The 18,749-nt window shown below is 40.6% G+C and overlaps 1 protein-coding gene across 1 annotated transcript in view; it reads left to right on the top strand.

The window, feature by feature from the left end:
* The window catches only part of Dnah12 (dynein axonemal heavy chain 12), a 166,890-nt gene that overhangs the window by 91,041 nt on the left and 57,100 nt on the right, over window positions 1-18,749 (top strand). Inside the window, exons 40-48 of the mRNA XM_060390747.1 lie at window positions 503-758; window positions 3,935-4,234; window positions 4,606-4,784; window positions 5,362-5,554; window positions 7,969-8,130; window positions 12,111-12,305; window positions 14,426-14,559; window positions 15,216-15,378; window positions 15,983-16,063. Coding sequence (XP_060246730.1) covers window positions 503-758; window positions 3,935-4,234; window positions 4,606-4,784; window positions 5,362-5,554; window positions 7,969-8,130; window positions 12,111-12,305; window positions 14,426-14,559; window positions 15,216-15,378; window positions 15,983-16,063 — 1,663 coding nt within the window. The remainder of the gene's footprint in view (window positions 1-502; window positions 759-3,934; window positions 4,235-4,605; window positions 4,785-5,361; window positions 5,555-7,968; window positions 8,131-12,110; window positions 12,306-14,425; window positions 14,560-15,215; window positions 15,379-15,982; window positions 16,064-18,749) is intronic.

Raw genomic sequence — 18,749 nt, forward strand, 5'->3', positions numbered from 1 at the left:
TAGGTAATATTTAGACATTGTTAATGCACTCTGAAGACAAAACCAGAGAGGATAAGAAAATTAACACTTTACCATAACCAGAGTGATGTGTAATTCATTGTTCAAACTGAGACAGTGCTGAAAATAAAAGGAGGGTGTTTTGATAATTATTCCAGGATAACAAGCACAAACCAGACTCACCCTAGGCAAAATGGAACAGTCACTCCTAACTATAACCAGCTAGAATCACATTGTAGAAACATCCTTTCAGAGTTCTGGATTTGGAGAAAAGGAAATTTTAACAGAATCAAATTATAAGGAAGCATGACAATACAAGGAAAGGCAGGCAAAGGGAAACAGAATAAGCATCTCTGAGTGGAGGAATAGAACTGTGACTTAAGTAAATAAAATATTCTCTTCCACAGAAACTAAAACTAGATTAAAGCTCTAAGGCTTTAATCTGTGTCTATGTGTGTTTCATTCTATCTTTTTTTCTTTCTTTCTCTTTGTGTGTACTTTCCAGGTACGACCTGAAAGACACCAGTAAAATCACACTGGTTGATATAGAACTGATATCTGCCATGGGTCCTCCAGGTGGTGGAAGAAATGCGGTCACTCCTCGTTTTATTCGACATTTCAACGTCTGCACTATCAATACTTTCAGTGATGAGACTATGGTCCGAATTTTCTCATCAATCATGTCATTCTACCTTAGGTCTCATGAATTTTCTCCAGAGTACTTTGCACTGGGAAACCAAATAGTCAGTGGGACTATGGAGGTGAGCAAGTAATGCCACGTAAGGGGTGTTAGCATGAGATTCTAGCCTCACTCACTTGGTCTGAATCCCTTAGCCATCTTCGTTTCCATTATCAGAGATCCTGGTCAGACGGTTTAAGGGCAGCAAAATCACAGATATTGAAAATAAAGAATCTAGCTGGGTCTGAGCCTTGACTGCTGTCCCTAGCTTAATGCCCAGGAATAAGCAGTTTGACCTTCTTGAAGACCCAAGTTGTTTTTAATGACTAAAATGAGATATAATACATGTCTCATAAGGTATTTGCCCATCACCAGCACCTGTTGCATCATAAGCATTTCCTTGATGGTTAGGTTCTACTGTGGAATTTGTTAAATTTTCTCTCTTCTATCTTCCTTCCTTGTTCTTCATACTTTTATGCTGTAATAACTTAAAAAATGGCTGTTGGGCTATAAAATGTTTATTGTTTGCTCTAATGTTATCACAGTGGTATTATTTAACCCACTATCACAAATAATAAGACACAGACATCTGTTAGATTTATAATTGCCTTATTTACCTTGGGATGGGCAGAGATTTCACCTACGCTGGCTCAATAACCTCACTATCCATCTCCATCTCCCAACGCTCATTCGATGCCATCCATGTTAATCGTCTATAATCCAATGGTACTTGCTTGCATTCTTCATCTGGGCCTTTTCATGCTATTATTGGAGTCCTTTCTCCCAGCCAATGCTTTTTTTTTTTTTTTTTTCCTCCTCACTAACCCATCCTGGCTTCCTCCTTCCTCCTCTCTTCTAGTCGGTCTCTCCTCTGATTCTCCTGATTCTTCCTTCCTCAAAAAGCCTGGGAACCTTAGCCAGGCCTGCTCCATTCTATCCTTCCCAGGTACAAGCTATTTAATCAACCAATCAGATATGTCTTATGCAGGTTTAAAAAACAAAGATAGATGTAATCAGGTATTAAGGGCTAGTAACATGCATCAGACCAACCTCCAACACTTTTTTAAAAAAGAAAGATTATATACACATTACTTTTACTCAGACCACGTACATTTCAATACAAGGAAAGGCATGCAAGGATGAGAGTAAAAAATATATGCCTGTGTGGTCAAAGGGCACCTCCTGATTTGCTCAGGGTGTGTTATCTGCCTTACTCAGAAGCTAGAACCAGCCTCATGTGTTAAAGGGAAAAATTCACTCAAAGGCAATTTAGTAATAACCTCACCATGCCCACACTGATAAAGAGGGGTTTGAGCACAAGGAATGTCCTTCAGTGGCATGCCCACATGGCTTCCTTCCTCCAGCGGGGCCACATCTGCTAGTTTCTACATCTCCTGATGATGCCCTTGTGCTGGGAGTCCGTCTTTAGGTCAGAGCCCCCAGCATGTAATTGTAAGACCTGGGGTCTCACAGCTCAGGAGTTCAATCGCGCCCTTCCCAGAAACTCCCCCAGACCAAGACTCGTTGCAAAAGCAAGAGGTTTATTTACCATTGTACAATGGGGTCACCCCCGCTGGTCAGCAAAGAGTGGCACCGGGAGACAAAGGCCTTTAGGTTTTTAAAAGAAAAATTGTGGGAGATTTGAAGTTCTAGTTTTGGCAATTTAGGATTGGATGAGGAAGCTATAAAGTAAGATAATTGATTAGTCTTGGGTGCTCAAGCTTGGCCAGTCCTGCCAAGTGTGGATGCAGCTGCAATTGAAGGTGGGGGTGGTTAGCTCATCCTTGAAAATTAGGGCTTTGGGCTCTTGGCTGGAGGTCAAAAGCTAATCAGAAGAAGTCTAGGTTCGTTGCTAAGAAACGCTATCTCAAGGACAAGGGTCTGGTCCTTCTTTTGCTGAGTGAAGGTCATTGCTTGCTTGTCCTTTTTTTTATATCTGTCCTCACGGATAGGGTCACATTTTTTCACTCTCTGCAAAGGTACTAAGAGGCTTTAGCTTAACCTGGACCTAAAACTCAAAACTATAGGCTTTAGAAGACATATAGGTTACAAAGTTAGCCTAACCCTTTCATAATCACTTCCCAAAAGCCCATCTTCTGCTACCCAAGCCGTTAACACCAGAGCCTTTGGTGGGGGCATTTCAGACCCAAACCATGACCGAGTAGAAGATGTATCCTAATACAGGAAAGCGCTTTTGTTTGTAAAATGTAATATTTCAGACATTACTTGGAATGAGTGGTTGGGCCTTGGCCCCTTTTTTCTCTCATTGAAACATTAAGAGACGTACGATATTTCCCATAGTAAGGGGAACAGGGACTATTTCTGACAGGAACTCAATGGTAGGCTCTTTGACCTCCCCAGCCCCAAGGGAGGAACAGTCCTGCTAGGCCACAGAGGAGGACTTTGCAGCCAGTCCTGAAGATACCTGATAAAACAGGGTCAGATGAAAGGGGAGGAAGTCCTCCACTATCAGTGGACTTGGAAAGGGGCAGGGAGGAGATGAGGGAGGAAGGGTGGGAGCGGGATACAGCTGGGATACAGAGTTAATAAGATGTAACTAATAATAAAAATATAAATAAATAAATAATCAAACAAACAAACAAATAAATAAATAAAGAGACCTACCATGGATAGATGCTGGGACAGGGAATAAATGACAGAAAATATCCAAATGAAGCATAATGCCATTCTTTTTATCAGGATATATTAAAAAAGTAATTCGTTTTCTCTGAAGAGAGTATTGGCTTTCTTAAAATGAATACAGCATTGGGGGGAGGGTGTACCTTGTTTCTATATTATACCAGTTAAGATAGGTGGAGGAAGAAGAGGAGCCGGAGTCTAACAGGAAGGAGGGAGGGAGAGAATTGATTGATTTAAAGGTCATTGCTAATCTGAAAGACATTGTTCTTTCTTCCTCTTTATTTGAACTGCTTTAGAATGAGTTACCTGATTTTAGTTTCTATTTCAATTTTAAACTGCTTAATAACTTTCAGGTCATCTGTAAGTGGGGCAGTTATAACAAATGGCAACTAAAGTAAGAGCGAATGAAATCCAAGTTGAAAGGCTGTCAAGTTCACCCAACTTCATAGTACCTGGTTGGGTGTTACAGGCCAAAACGAACATAAACGACATGCTAGACTCAATATTGTGCGTGTCTTCCATAGTGATATAATCTAAGAGGGTAAATAAAATATTCTAATTTGCTAGGACAATTAATTATAAGTATTTCATTTTTGAATTGTATTTTTTCCTTCACAGATATATAAGAAATCTATGGAAAATCTTTTACCCACTCCCGCAAAATCGCATTATACTTTTAATTTGCGTGATTTCTCGCGTGTCATCCGGGGCTGCTTGCTCATTGAGAAAGACGCGATAGAGACCAAGCACACCATGATCCGCCTGTTCGTGCATGAGGTTCTCCGCGTGTTTTACGATCGCCTCATTAACGATGAAGATCGAAACTGGCTCTTCGTGTTAACTAAAGCTGTCGTGAAGGACCATTTTAAGGAGCCATTTGATGCTGTCTTTTTTCATCTGCGGAAAGAGAATGCTCCAGTAAGTATAGTCAGGAATATAAAAAAATATGTCAGGTTAAAAGAGAACGAAACCGGCTACGTGGCTGCAGGAGATCTGCTGCCATCTACTGGCCTCTTCAGGCATAACACACACATGATAAACATACCGACAAAACATCCCTAAAATAAAAATCTATTGATTCCCAGACTACAGAAAAAAAAACAATAAAATTTTTGTTCTTACTGCATAAGGTTATCATTTTGTGTGCTAATTTTATACACATATTATTTTCTCTCTTAGTGTTTAAAAGAATTAGCTAATAGTCAACTGTGACAAATTAATTTTTTAAATTTTTTTCTTAAATTTATTTTTAATTTCATTTTTATGATTTTCTGATTTCTGTTCCACAGGTAACTGAAGAAGACTTAAGAAATCTCATGTTTGGAGATTATATAAATCCTGATCTCGAAGGGGAGGATCGAATTTATATTGAAATTCCAAATATTCAGCAGTTTAATGATGTTGTTGACCAGTGTTTGGATGAGTATAATCAAACCCACAAAAGAAGAATGAATCTTGTTGTGTTTAGGTACCTATGCTTCACATTTACGCATGCTTGAAACTTCTATCATAAATTCTCATGAAGTAGTTAAGACAGAAACAGCAAATACCTGTCATAAAGATTACAACATAAAACACCCGTGATTTATTAAGTTCTCTGTTTCAGTCAGCCCTCCTCTTAATCTTTAGTAGTGAAAAGAAATCCCTGAGGTTTTGGACGGCGTGTGGAGGCCAGAGGACAGCCTTCAGGTGCCAGGCCTCGCCTTTCCGCCTTGTTTGAGACTTCTTTACCAGTGCAGAAGCCAGGCGAGCTGGGCCCCCGAGTCTCCAGAGCATCTCGGATCTGTGGCTCCCACCTCTGCTGGGTGTTCTAGGATGACAAAGGCGTCGTTGCGTCCAGCTGTTATGTGAGCTCTGGAGATGTGAACTTCAGTCTTCAGGCTTGTGTGGGACGAACTGCCCCAGCCCCAGCGCCTGCATGTTTTAGTTTTCCAGGAAATTTTGTGTGTATATACAACGCAACACGACGTTATAAAATATGTTTAATAAAATGTAAGTAAATTTGCATGCATGCTGTTATGGATAATAACTCTTGTTTTTGCTAGGTATGTTTTGGAACATTTATCGAGAATATGCCGCATTCTAAAGCAGTCTGGAGGAAACGCTTTGCTTATTGGGCTTGGAGGGAGTGGTCGGCAGTCTTTAACTCGTCTGGCTACATCTATGGCAAAGATGCAGATTTTCCAACCAGAGATTTCTAAGAGTTACGGTATGAACGAGTGGAGAGAGGATATGAAGGTGAGATTGTGAACCTTAGTGTATTAGTTCGCACTCTGACTAGCGGGGGGCAGCCGGTCAGCTATGTATTTTTGGTAGTTATGCTAATGCTCTCCTACCCATTGGGTGCCTGCTTTGAGAGGTGAGTACCTTCTGAGTGCTTTAATTACGTAACCTCATTCTCTAGATACAGCACTGTGACATAGCTGTCTCTATGCTTCACTGTTGAAAACACCGAAGCTAAGGGAAGTGATATGTAATAAGAACAAGGCTTCTTAGTGCAAGTTATCACAGTTGCCACTCATCTGTCTTTATTCTGGTTTGAGAAGACTTAGTTTACATGAATATATGATTACCATAAGGTCTTGTACAGACAGCCACGGGTGCTTTGAGTTCATGAGTGGAACAGCCGTATCTTGTCTAAAAAACAATGTCTCACAGTGGCCATTCCCAGCTCCTGGCTCTTACAGTCTTTCTGACCCCTCTTCCGTACTGTTCCCTGAGCCTGGGGAGAAGCAGGTGATGCAGATTTTCTGTCTGAGGCTGAGCAGTGCACAGCCATTGATTCTCTGTAGCTTTACTAGTTGTGTCTGTGTTAATGATTCTCCACTGCAGTAAGAGAATTCTCTCATGAGGGATGGGAGGCGAACTAATCTGTGGGTAAAAGGATAAATATTTAGAAAGCAGCTTAATGCTGTCTTAGTTAGGGTTTCTATTGCTGTGATGAAACACCATGACCAAAGCGAGTTATGGAGCAAAGAGTTTGTTTGGCTTATGCTTCCACAGCACTTATTCATCATTAAAAGGAGGTCAGGACATTAACTCAAACAGCATAGGAACCTGGAGGCAGTGGCTGATGGAGAGGCCATTGAGGGGTGCTGCTTACTGGCTTGTTTCCCATGGCTTGTTCAACCTGCTTTCTTATAGAGCCCAGGACCACCAGCCAAAGGGTTGACACCACCCACAATGGGCTGCGCCCTCCTGCATCAATCACTAATTAAGAAAGTGTCCTACAGGCCTGTCTAGAGCCTGGTCTTGCGGAGGTATTTTCTTAATTGAGGTTCTCTCCTCTCAGATGACTTTGCTTGTATCAAGTTGACATAAAACTACCCAGCACAAATGCTATGACCATTTAGCAAAAATAACACTATTGGGTTATTTCTCTTCAGAAAAATTTCCTTCCCAAGCAGTTACTCTTGGCCACGTTTACAGTACCATGTTTGAGCTCCCTCCTGGAGATCAGGCCTTAAACCAACCATCTATGGCGGTTGTCCCCTGCGCCCCGAACCATTCATGCCACTGTTGCACCACGAGGCACTGCCGTTCTTAGGGCTCACAACTGGGAAGACTCGGTGATGGCCTGTCCCCTCAAAGCAGCCTCCGCAGCGCCTTTCAGTTCCTATGAAAGCTACAGCAGAGAAAAAGTTCCTGGTTGTTGTTAGGAGATTACCATCAAGTTCTGGTGACCAAGAACAGTGGCAATGGCCTGAATTTGGCGGGGAGGGGGATCTCCTAGGAAGCCCCTGCCAAGGGAGGTGAATCACACCAGACACCGTGGCTCCTGGAAGGAGCATCATCACTTAACTTTAATCCTGGCTATTTCTAACAGTATCTTCAAAAGTTCTTGAAATTTTAACAGTCAGTTTTAATAGGCCTTTACAAATCATCTCCATCATACTACTGAGTCTATATTTTTATTTACAGGAATTTTGCTTCAGTTTGCTAAACACAAACAAACACAGCTCATGCTTAGGCAAAAGAGAACATGATTGGTTACAGGACTTGAGTGTTCAGAGGTATATAGTCATTTAACATGACTCAATTTAAGGGCCAAAATTAGAAATTTCTCTCTATTCCCTTGGCAATGTTCTTCATTTGTCTTCCTTCTCCAGCTGGTTCTCATTCCATGAGGCAACACACTTGACCCAAATATGTTGTACAGTGGCCTCTGTGAGCATCCTTCTCAGGATAACAAGGGCCATATTTTAAGTCCATCCCAGTTCTTTTTTTTTTTTTCAAAGATTTTATTTATTTATTATTTATATAGTGTTCTGCTTGCATGTACACCTGCAGACCAGAAGAGGGCACCAGATCTCATTATAGCAACCATGTGGTTGCTGGGATTTGAACTCAGGACCTTTAGAAAAACAGCCAGTGTTCTTAACCCCTGAGCCATCTCTCCAGCCCCACTTCAGTTCTTAAAGGAACAGTTTGACTGGGTCCTTAATCACATGCCTCCTGAACCAACTGTTATGTCTACAAGCTTGAGGAAACTAAGTAGTCTGCATTGCTCCCCCACGGTATGGGAGAAATGGAGTTCTTGATTGACAGCACCTCCAGAATCAAAGTCCCTTAAACCAAAATGTGAAAAGAAGGGGAAAGCAAACCCAACGCAAGCCCACTGCATTCTGCTTATCCGTCCATTTTCCTTTAAGACCTTGCTGAGAAATGTAGGCATGAAAGGCCAGAAGACCGTCTTTCTGATCACAGACACTCAGATCAAAGAGGAGGCCTTTCTGGAGGACATCGACAGCGTGCTCAACACTGGGGAAGTCCCTAACATTTTCGCAGCGGATGAGAAGCAGGAAGTCATGGAGGTAAGTGCTTGGGGGGGGGGCTGCTCTAATCCTGAAAACTTTGCTGTGATCGTCAGGATAAATATAGCTTATAAAAATTAAGCAATTAAATAAATATAGCTTATACAATTTAAAGTATATTAGTTTAACATACCATTTTGGTGGATTTTATTCTAGCATAGCTGTGAGTCAAAAATTATTTTATAATTATTATCTTCATAAAGTAGCAATTATTTTGTATGTTTGGTGATGTTTAGCATGCTTATGGTTGATTAGAGTTTAATATCATCTCTTAAACGGATGTAAGAACCAGATCAGGGTATGGTAGCACACACCTCTAATCCTAGCACTCATAAGACTAAAGCGGGAGGATCAGGAGTTTGATGGCAGCTTGGACTATATTTTGAGACATGGTCTCAAAAAGAAAGAAAGACACAGGAAGAAAGAAAACATGACTTACCTGCTCGATTAATTGTATGGCTTTCTGCAGTCCAGTATGATTTCCCAAATTCTTAATAAAACTATCTTTTCTTAGAGTTCTAATATATATATTAGTTCTAATCATTTATATATAATATATACACATATATATTAGGATTGTAAGAAAGGATAGATTTATTTATGTTATATGTGTATATGTATTTTATATACAGTATATGTGCATATTATATATTCATTTGTATATGTATATTACAATAATATTAGAATCAATGTATATGCTAGGACTGTGAGAAAAGATAGTTTTATTTATATATGTGTACATTTATATGTATATTATATACATATTTGTACATATATAGTTTATAATATTAGCATTGATACATATAAGAAATGATAGTTTTCTTTATATATTATATATTTTTAGTATATGTTACTTCTTATGTATGTATACATGTGTGTAAATGGTATGAATTAAAGTCAGGTTTTATGGTCTAATTGACAAAATACAAATGTGTAGCAGCTACTGCTGTCAACTGTCAGGTTATAGAGAGGTGAGGGAATCAAGCAAAATGAGCAATTACTGTTTTATTGTTGTTGTTGTTATTTTCTAATTAAACTTTTCACTACTTCACTATTTTATTTTATATTTGCATATTTCTGTACACTTTTAAAATATTTTCTTTTTGTTTGTGTGCATGAGAGAGTGTGTGCTAGTGTCCACCTCATGTCCCTCGGAACTGAAATTACAGGCAGTTATGAGCCACCAGACATGGATGCTGGGAACTGAACTCAGGGCCCCAAAACGAGCAGCGAGTGCTCTTGATCAGCGAGGCCTCTCTCCAGCCCAGGGGTCCTCAACCTGTGGCTTGAGGTCCCTTTGAGGGTCTCATAGCAGATATCAGCTATCCTGCATATCAGATAATTACATTATGAAGCAGCAATGAAATCATTTTGTGGTTGGGGGTCACCTCAACATGAGGAACTGTTAAAGGGTCGCAGCATCAGGAAGGCTGAGAAGCTCTGCTCTAGGCCCTGTGTATGTTTTTTGAGATGAGGTTTCTCTATGTTGCTCGGCCTCAAGTACCTGGGTCCAAGCAGTCTTCCTGCCTTAGGCATCTGAGAACTTGGATTCCAGGTGTGCATCATGTCCAGCTTATGTCCGCCTTCTTTTTTCATAAAATTGGGTCTTAGAAGTGCAGCGCTGACTGGTCTCCTAGCTCTGCCCACTAAGTGCTAGGAGTGTAGGGATACACCACTACATTAATGTGTGTGTATAAATATATATTTCATCAATTATTCTTTTTAATTTTTTTATTAATTACAGTTTATGCACTTTGTATCCTAGCTGTAGCCTCCTCCCTCATCTCCTCCCAATCCCACCCTCCCTCCCTCTTCTCCTCCCATGCCCCTCTCCAAGTCCACTGATAGGGGAGGTCCTCCTCTCCTTCCCTCTGACCCTAGTCTATCAGATCTCAACAGAACTGGCTGCATTGTTCCTCTGTGGCCTAGTAAGGCTGCCCCCTCCTCAGGGGGAGGCGGTCAAAGAGCAGGCCAATCAGTTCATGTCAGAGACAGCCCCTGTTCCCATTACGATGGAACCCACTTGGAGACTGAGCTGCCATGGGCTACATCTGTGCAGGGGTTCTAGGTTAAGTCCATGAATGGTTCTTGGTTGGAGTATCAGTCTCAGAAATATATATATTTGTAATATATATTATTTATTCTTTAACCATTGCATACTTGTACATGGTATGTCTTGACCATGTCCATTCACCAATTCCCTTCTCCTTCCTCAGACCCCTCACATATGACCCCCTCCTTCCTCAGGTCTTTGTTTTAGCTTTTATAATTCACAGAGTCTGATTAGTGCTGCCAGCATGCACATGGGTATGGGGCTGTACACGGGGCACAGGCCCTGAATAAGATTGGCTAGCCCTTCTCCAGAGTCATCGATGCCAGTAGCAATTGAGTGAGGTCTAGTGAGCCCCTCCTTCATGCATGCTGGCTTGATTTTGTGTGCCTATGAATTCACCAGTGCAGCTCGGGGCTAGAAGGCAGCATCTCACAGCACTCCTCCCTCTCCTCCACTCTACAGTCTTCACAGTTTCTTCTCTGTTGCTATCTGAACCTTGGGGTGGGGTTATGATACAGATGTCCCATTTAGGAATGTGAACTCAACAGTATCTTAACCAGGCATGAGTTCTGCATTAACTGCAGCCCACTGCAAAAAGGGACTTTGTCTGACCAAGGTTGAAAGCAGCACTGATTCATGAAATAAGCACAAGGATTTCGAAGGTACTTTGACAACATGTCCATTTAGCAAAAGCGACAGTAGCATGCTTCCCCTCAGGGCTTATGAGCCTCTGGAGCCATAGGGTTTCAGTACCAGCATGACTTCTTTCCTGAGAAGTCATTTATTATATTTTGCTAATCTTACCATAGCACGTAATAATACATCTTAAGAGTTTTGTTTTTGTTATTTTGTATGCATACAAACTAACAGGTTATTTTAGGATGTTGTACTCTGCTTATCACCTTCCTTTAGATCTTTTCTCCCTCCAGAAAGTCTCCTTTCTCCGTTAAATTTAAGTTCCACATTTTAAAGAGAACTTTCTTTTTTATAATAATTTTTATTTTTTATATTAATCACAGGTTATTTACTTTGTATCCCAGCTGTAGCCCCATCCCTCATGCCGTCCCAATCCCACCCTCCCTCCCTCATCTCCTCCCTGCCCCTTTCCAAATCCACTGATAGGGGAGGACCTCCTCCCCTTCCATCTGACCCTAGCTTATCAGGTCTCTTCAGAACTGGCTACAATGTCCTCTTCTGTGGCCTAGCAAAGCTGCTACCCCCCGGGGGGGGGTGTCAAAGAGCTAGCCACTGAGTTCATGTCAGAAATAGTCCCTGTCCCCCTTACTAGAGAACCCACTTGGATACTGAGCTACCATGGGCTATATCCAAGCAGGGGTTATAGGTTATATCCATAATATTTGTCTTTTTCTCCCGTTATCTCCTCATTCTTCTCACCCTTTCTTAAATCTTCTTTCTGCATATTTCTACTGTACATCATATGTATCATATATAATTATTATATATAACACATATCTAATCTAGATTTTGCTTATGAGAGAAAGCACACAGTCAATATTTGTCTTTCTGAGTCTGCTTTTACTTTGTTGTTGAAAAAAATTTTATAAAACTCGGTATAAAGGTTATGGGATGTTTTATGTTTAGTCAGTTTCTTTCAGGTGGACATTGCAGTACTTTTTATTTTTTCCCCATAAAAACAATGTTGCCTTTAGGCCTACATATAATCTTGATGAGTTTTTCTGGTTATCTTTTCCTGGTAAATTCTTGGCAGATATTTGTTTGTAAATTATAAAATTATAGTGTAGGCAGAGATTATAGAGGCACAATCTGTATCAAAGCCATCCCTTTGTTATAAAAATAAAATTTTAGTGATAGTTAATACAAACCTCATTTCTAATATCTCATAGCAGGTAATCTCCTTATAATAAGTATATGTTTATTTACAGGGTTTTCTATTTTCTATTCTTAGGGCGTTCGTCCAGTAGCTCAGGCTGGCAACAAACATGGTGAACTCAGCCCCTTAGCCCTGTTCGCTTTCTTCGTAAATCGCTGCAAAGATAATCTGCACATCGTGGTGGCCTTCAGCCCTATAGGAGATGCCTTTCGCAATCGTCTGAGACAGTTTCCATCTCTCATCAATTGTTGTACTATTGACTGGTTTCAGGTTTGTTTTGCTTTGTTTTGCTCTGAGGAAGCAGAATTACTCATTCTGGGAATTTTATCAAAATCTTATTGAAGCTTGGCTAATATTCAGCGAGTGTCTATTGCTCAGTTACTCTAATGATGGGTGTGGTACTTAGGAAGGGTTACAGTGCTTACTTGCTAGGAGCTGACAGATTATGTGTTGCCCAGAAAGAGTTCACAATCTGGAGAAGACATGAAAGAAAACAGTCAGTAAAAGAAAGACACATAATGTTGATACGCAAAGCATATACTGAAGACAGCCAATTTTTAAAGTGTGAAGATAAATCAGTTACATAGAAAGCGGGTTTGGAACCATAGGATATAGCCCCCATATTTTAAAGTTTAATACAAAGAGGTGTGTGTGTGTGTGTGTGTGTGTGTGTGTGTGTATGTGTGTTGGGGAGGATTATGAGTGGATTTGGTCCCCAAGATTACGGATCATTGAAGTTGTCAAAATCTTCATTCCACAAACTGGAGGCCTTGAAGAGTTGGTGCTACAGGTCTAGTATGAAGGCCATGAGGCTCAAGACTCCTGTCCGAGATTTTCTGAATTCTGAAGTCAACAATGAAGCAATGTGCCATCCTGAGGACGTTCAGAGAGGAGAAAGTCCCTCTTATTTGGAAGAAGGGCAACATTTTTCCTTGGTTCAGGACTTCTGATCAAAAGAGGTTTGCTGACATGAGGGTGGTAGGTTGTGCCTTCAGTCTCAGCATTTGGGAAGGGAGGCGGAGGCGGAGGCGGAGGCGGAGGCGGAGGCAGAGGAGACAGAGGCAGGAGGCAGGAGGCAGGAGGCAGGAGGCAGGAGGCAGGAGGCAGGAGGCAGGAGGCAGGAGGCAGGAGGCAGGAGGCAGGAGGCAGGAGGCAGGAGGCAGGAGGCAGGAGGCAGGAGGCAGGAGGCAGGAGGCAGGAGGCAGGAGGCAGGAGGCAGGAGGCAGGAGGCAGGAGGCAGGAGGCAGGAGGCAGGAAAGATCCCTGAGCTTGAGGCCAGTTTGGTCTACAGAGTGAGTTACAGGATAGCTAGAGCTTTACAGAGAAACCCTGTCCTGAATCCTCCCGTTCCCCAAAAAAGGAAGTTCTTAAAAAATATACTGCTCTAAAAGGAAAAAAAAAAAAAAAAAAAAAAAAAAAACAACAACAACAACAAAAAACCTACAAGCGTCTTGTTGAAACTGACTGAAAGGAAAGCTGAAAAATATTCTACTGAAAAGTAAAGAAGCATAAACTGTTTCATTAACTATTTAAAATGTTTGCTACCAAGTGTTGTTTTAGGCACTGAAGATCAAGCAGTGATAAAAAGAAAGTCCTTGTTTCTACGGGTTTTAATTTTATTAGTGGTTAAATGGAAGCCAATAATAGAAAAATAAGCCAGTGGTTGTGAGGTGTTGGTAAGTTCTGAAGGCAACACTACAGGAGGTCATGTAATAACAGGAGCAGGTGTTCTAGAAAGACCATCCAGGGAAGATCTTTATGATACTTTTGGGCATAAATATGAAGGAAGAGAGAAAGTAAACCATATGAAGGTCTGAGAAAACAGGATTCTGGACAGAGGAAACAGCAAGATAAAGGTCCCAGAGCAAAGTCACAATTGGCCTAGTCCAGGATGAAGCAGAAGAAGGCATTTCACTGAGATGGAAAAGACTGCGTAAGAAGAACATTTGGGTGGAAGAAAATAAAAATTCAATTTTTGGATGTTATGATAGAGATTATGAGGGACATTAATGACAGAAATCCAAATTTAAAAAGTGTTCCTCCTTTTCTCTAATCAGGGAAAAGGAGCTAATAGATATTGAGTAGACAGCATCATATGCAACAAACATGCTAAAACTGAAATGCCTAATGAATATCCAAGTAGAGGCGCAGAGAAAGTGGTCGAATTATGTTCTTAACATGTAACATATCATTAATTCTTACTGTGCTCTCCTTATCTCCATTTTAACGTATATAAAAATCTAAAAAATATTGGGACCTCAATCTACTTAATTCTGTTTCCATCATTAAAGTTTCAACTTCATAATCCTAAACTCTTCTTCTAAATGAAGTCACAGCTCACATGGTTGGATTGAAACTGCTCATCTTTAATAAATTTTTCTTCTTTCTAGCCATGGCCTGAGGATGCTCTTGAGCGTGTAGCTGTGAGTTTCTTAGAAACCCTGGCGCTTACTGAGGCTGAGCGACAAGAGATAGTCCCGATCTGTAAACACTTTCACACTTCCATTATGGACCTTTCAAAAAGGTTAATAATAATGACATTTTGAATTACAAAAATGCATTGTATTTTAAATGCCTTAGATTTTCTTTCTTTGTCTTCTAAGCTTTCTGGTTATTTGGTTAGTTAAAACTCTCAGCTAGCAAATAATAGAAAGGAATAATTTATTATGAAGATCCAAAATTGTCTCACAAAGATCTGAAAAATGACCAGAAGAAGTTAGAATCAGACAAACACACAACTGTTTTTTTTTTTTTTCTGATACATCACCGCATGCGTTCTAAGTATTGATCATTATATCCTTGTATTGTAGAGGCATGAGCTTAATTGCTGTTATATTGTTCATCTAGAGTCAGTTACCCAGCAAAATTGGCTTGGACAAGGTACCGAGCAGTGTGTCATAGTCTGCACACTTGTACATCCCCTCTATATCCTTCCATGTATAAGCATACACACGTATGCCTGGCCTTATCCCTTCAGCCAGCATGTAACATACGATGCCACTTAAACTTGTCCCATTTGCAGTCCCCTTTCCTGATGCTTGCCTACCTCAGACAATAGCTTAGCATGTTCTGGATAAGCCTTAACCTTTACCTATAACGCCTGTGGCTAATGCTGTGCTGAATTTACATCAGTGTGAAATCCATTGCTTATACTGCAGTCTGTTGCTGCCTCTCTTTTAGGTTTTTAGAAGACTTAGGACGACATAACTATGTTACCGCTACTTCTTATCTTGAACTTATTGGCTCATTTCGGCAGCTTTTGACTAAGAAACGTCAGGCTGTCATGGAAGCAAAACAACGCTATGTGAATGGACTTGACCAGTTAGCTTTTGCTGAGTCTCAGGTAAATTCGATAAGCTGTTCAAAATCGTAAAGCATACGATAGCTGTAAAAAACAGCAACAAAAACAAGAGCAACTGTTTGTTGGAAGCATGTTATTCTCAAGGCTGCAGTCACTCATTTATCAGCTCTGAGAAGTAGCATCTCTTAACGGCTTCATTTTACAGATGAGAAAGTTTTAGAGAGACTCATTAAGTTGGCCCAAATCACAAAGAACCAAATAACGAGTCACTTGAGAGAATGAGAAATCTATTTTGGCTCTCTGTTGTAGCAGATGTTAAATATAAAATGGGCTTTTTCTAAGGAGTCTAATGCTGCTGATACTTACTGGTGTTTTTGTCTCATACCATAGTATGATGTAAGTACCTGAGCTGCCATGCTTTCTGGTTGCATCTGGCCACTACCTTTTCCTAGTGTTCTGTGTAATACCTAAAAGACTCAAAGCCTTTTGTGAGAAGAACTATATGTGTTCTCATGATTCTCTTTATCATGCAAGGAACAGGGAAAATTAATATTTTTCATGTCCAGCCTTTTATGGTGCACTTAAGTTTCTGATTTCTATGTCAGCTATTACAGAAGTGAAAACTTAATGTAACCCGTCTGTTTAGGTTGGCGAAATGAAACTGGAGCTTGTTGAGTTACAGCCCAAATTGGAGGAGGCAAAGATTGAAAACGCACGTATGATGCAGGTAGGACATCAATATTTTTAGTGATGTCAAAGGACAATTGAATGGTGTAAAACTAGTCTTGAAATTAACCTTAATTTTTTGCCCCTGGAACCTGTGGAGTTTACACTTTTCTATTGACTGGATATCTCACTTTTTGTATATATTTGTCACTTTTAAAGGGTGATATAGAACCCATTTCCAAAGAAGGTCATACATATTTAGATTTCTTCTCATTTTATTCTACACCTAGCTTTTTGTTTTAAAATATTTTATTACTTCTTTCAGAATTTCACGCATTGTATTTTAGTCATTTTGTCCCTCTCTTTATCTCTTCCCAGATACACTCACCATTCTATTTCCACCCAACTTTGCGTCCTTATTTTTTTAACTCATTGAGTCCTATTAGTGCTGCTTATATACTCCTAAATACTAGAGTCTGTTAGACCTACCAGAAAAAAAAGCTAATTCTCTCTTTTCTTTTCTTTTTTTTTTTTTATTATTAGTTACATTTTATTAACTCTGTATCCCAGCTGTATCTGTTCCTTCATTCCCTTCCAAGCCCTCCCTCCCTCCCTTATCTCCTCCCTGCCCCTTTCCAAGTCCACTGATTGGGGAGGACCTGCTCCCCTTTCATCTGATCCTGTTTTATCAGGTACCTTCAGAACTGGCTACAAAGTCCTTCTCTGTGGCCTAGCAGGACTGCTCCTCCCTTAGGGGGTGGGGAGGTCAAAGAGCCTGCCATTGAGTTCCTGTCAGAAATAGTCCCTGTTCCCCTTACTATGGGAAACAAGTTGGTTACTGAGCTACCACGGGCTTCATCCACGCAGAGGTTCTAGGTTATATCCATACATGGTCCTTGGTTGAATGTCAGTCTCAGAAAAGACCCATGTGCCCAGATATATTTGGTCCTTGTGGAGCTCCTATCCTTTCCACATCATACAAACTCCCCCTTCTTTCATATGATTCCCTGCACTCTGCTGCATGTTTGGTTATGAGTCTTAGTATCTGCTTTGATACACTGCTAGGTAGAGTCTCTCAGGGGCCCTCTGCAGTAGGCTCCTGTCCTGTTACTTGTTTTCTCCTATGTCCAATGCACCTCCCATTTGTCTTTCTAAGTGAGGATTGATCATCTTACCCCGGGTCCTCTTTCTTGTTTATCTTCTTTAGGTGTATAGATTATATTATGTTTATCATACCTTATAGGACTATATGAGTGAGTATATACCATGTGTGTCTTTCTCCTTCTGGGATAGCTCACTCAGAATGATCTTTCCTAGATCCCACCATTTGCCTGCAAATTTCATGATTTCCTCATTTTTGATTGCTGAGTAGTATTCCATTGTGTAAAAATACCACCATTTCTGTATCCATTCCTCCGTTGAGGGACATCTTTTCAAATAGCCATCACTTTCCAACAGCTCTCCAGTTAGGGATGGTCATTGTGTGAGCTTGCACATGGCTTTTGCATTCTGTCATAACTGTTGAGTTCATATATGCACCTGCCCTGCCGTAGCCAGGAATGTTTCCCTGTATTCACTACTGCCTCTGACTCTTAGTCTTTCTACCCACTCTTCCACAGTAATCCCAAAACTTGGGAGAAGAAGGATGTGATATAGAAGCTTCTCTGATAAAATTTGTGAGCTATATTAATCTTTGGTTATAAAAATTGTTAGGCATCTGAAAAGTAATAGTAACAGTTCTCAACTACAACCTGTGTGGTTCTTGGCCCCAATAACAGTGCCAAATATGGGTTGCATCATGTGAATCAGGCCTTAAATCATATCAGAAAGTATTTTATTACTCCCATTCCATTATTACACTGTCGTACCAGTGAGAATTTCTTGCTGGACAGGTAATTATTGTAGCTGTCAGGGATCAATGCTAGATAAGACTGATAACTACTTTTCTCCTCTGGCAACATGCATAGCACTTTCCGGCACTATGAAAGCCAGCCAGTAGGGATGAAGCTTCCAAGTCCAACACCAGCTTGATTTCTCGGTGCTCTATGCCCCGAGTATGTGGAGCGTCCAGCAACAGGGTTTTACCATAAAGTTGAAGGGTCACCCAGAGAAACGATGATGGCCTGCTATATTTGGTATCTGTGGAAGCTTAATGGCCAAGAGATCCTCTATGGAGGACACACTCCTGGGCTTTGCTAACCGGTAGTGTCTGGTAGGCATTATTACAGGGTGACTCATCTACGTTCCCTATGTTCGCAGACGCTCTGGGAGCCTCCGCATATGTTTAAAAAGATGTTTTTTTCCAGAAAGTCTTTATGTTAGTTATTCTCCCCTGTATCTCTTCCTCTACCTTCCCATTCCAAACCCCATTTAACCCTTTTGTTTATAATTTCTCTTTCCCCTTTATATCACTGCTTTCTGTGTCATCCCACCCCCGGGGAATCCGTTCCTTCTCTATCTCCTTATTAACTTCCTGACCTCTGTGGGTATTCTAACGAAGACAAATATATCGAAAGATTTTAGACTAAGATCCACAAGTGAGAGAGACAGCATGACATTTGTCTTTCTGTATCTGGGTTACCACTCGGAATGACCGCTTCCAGCTCTATCCATTTGCCTTCAGATTTCAGAACATTTGTTCTTAAAAAACCTTTCTACCGTTCACAAGGATGTGTTCAATTCCCTAGTGTTCAAATGTTCTATTGTTTCTGGGCTTGAAGAACCAATATATTACTTGGAATTTTGTC

The sequence above is a fragment of the Meriones unguiculatus genome, chromosome 9, assembly GCF_030254825.1.
Source record: "Meriones unguiculatus strain TT.TT164.6M chromosome 9, Bangor_MerUng_6.1, whole genome shotgun sequence".
In the NCBI taxonomy this organism is placed as follows: Eukaryota; Metazoa; Chordata; class Mammalia; order Rodentia; family Muridae; genus Meriones; species Meriones unguiculatus.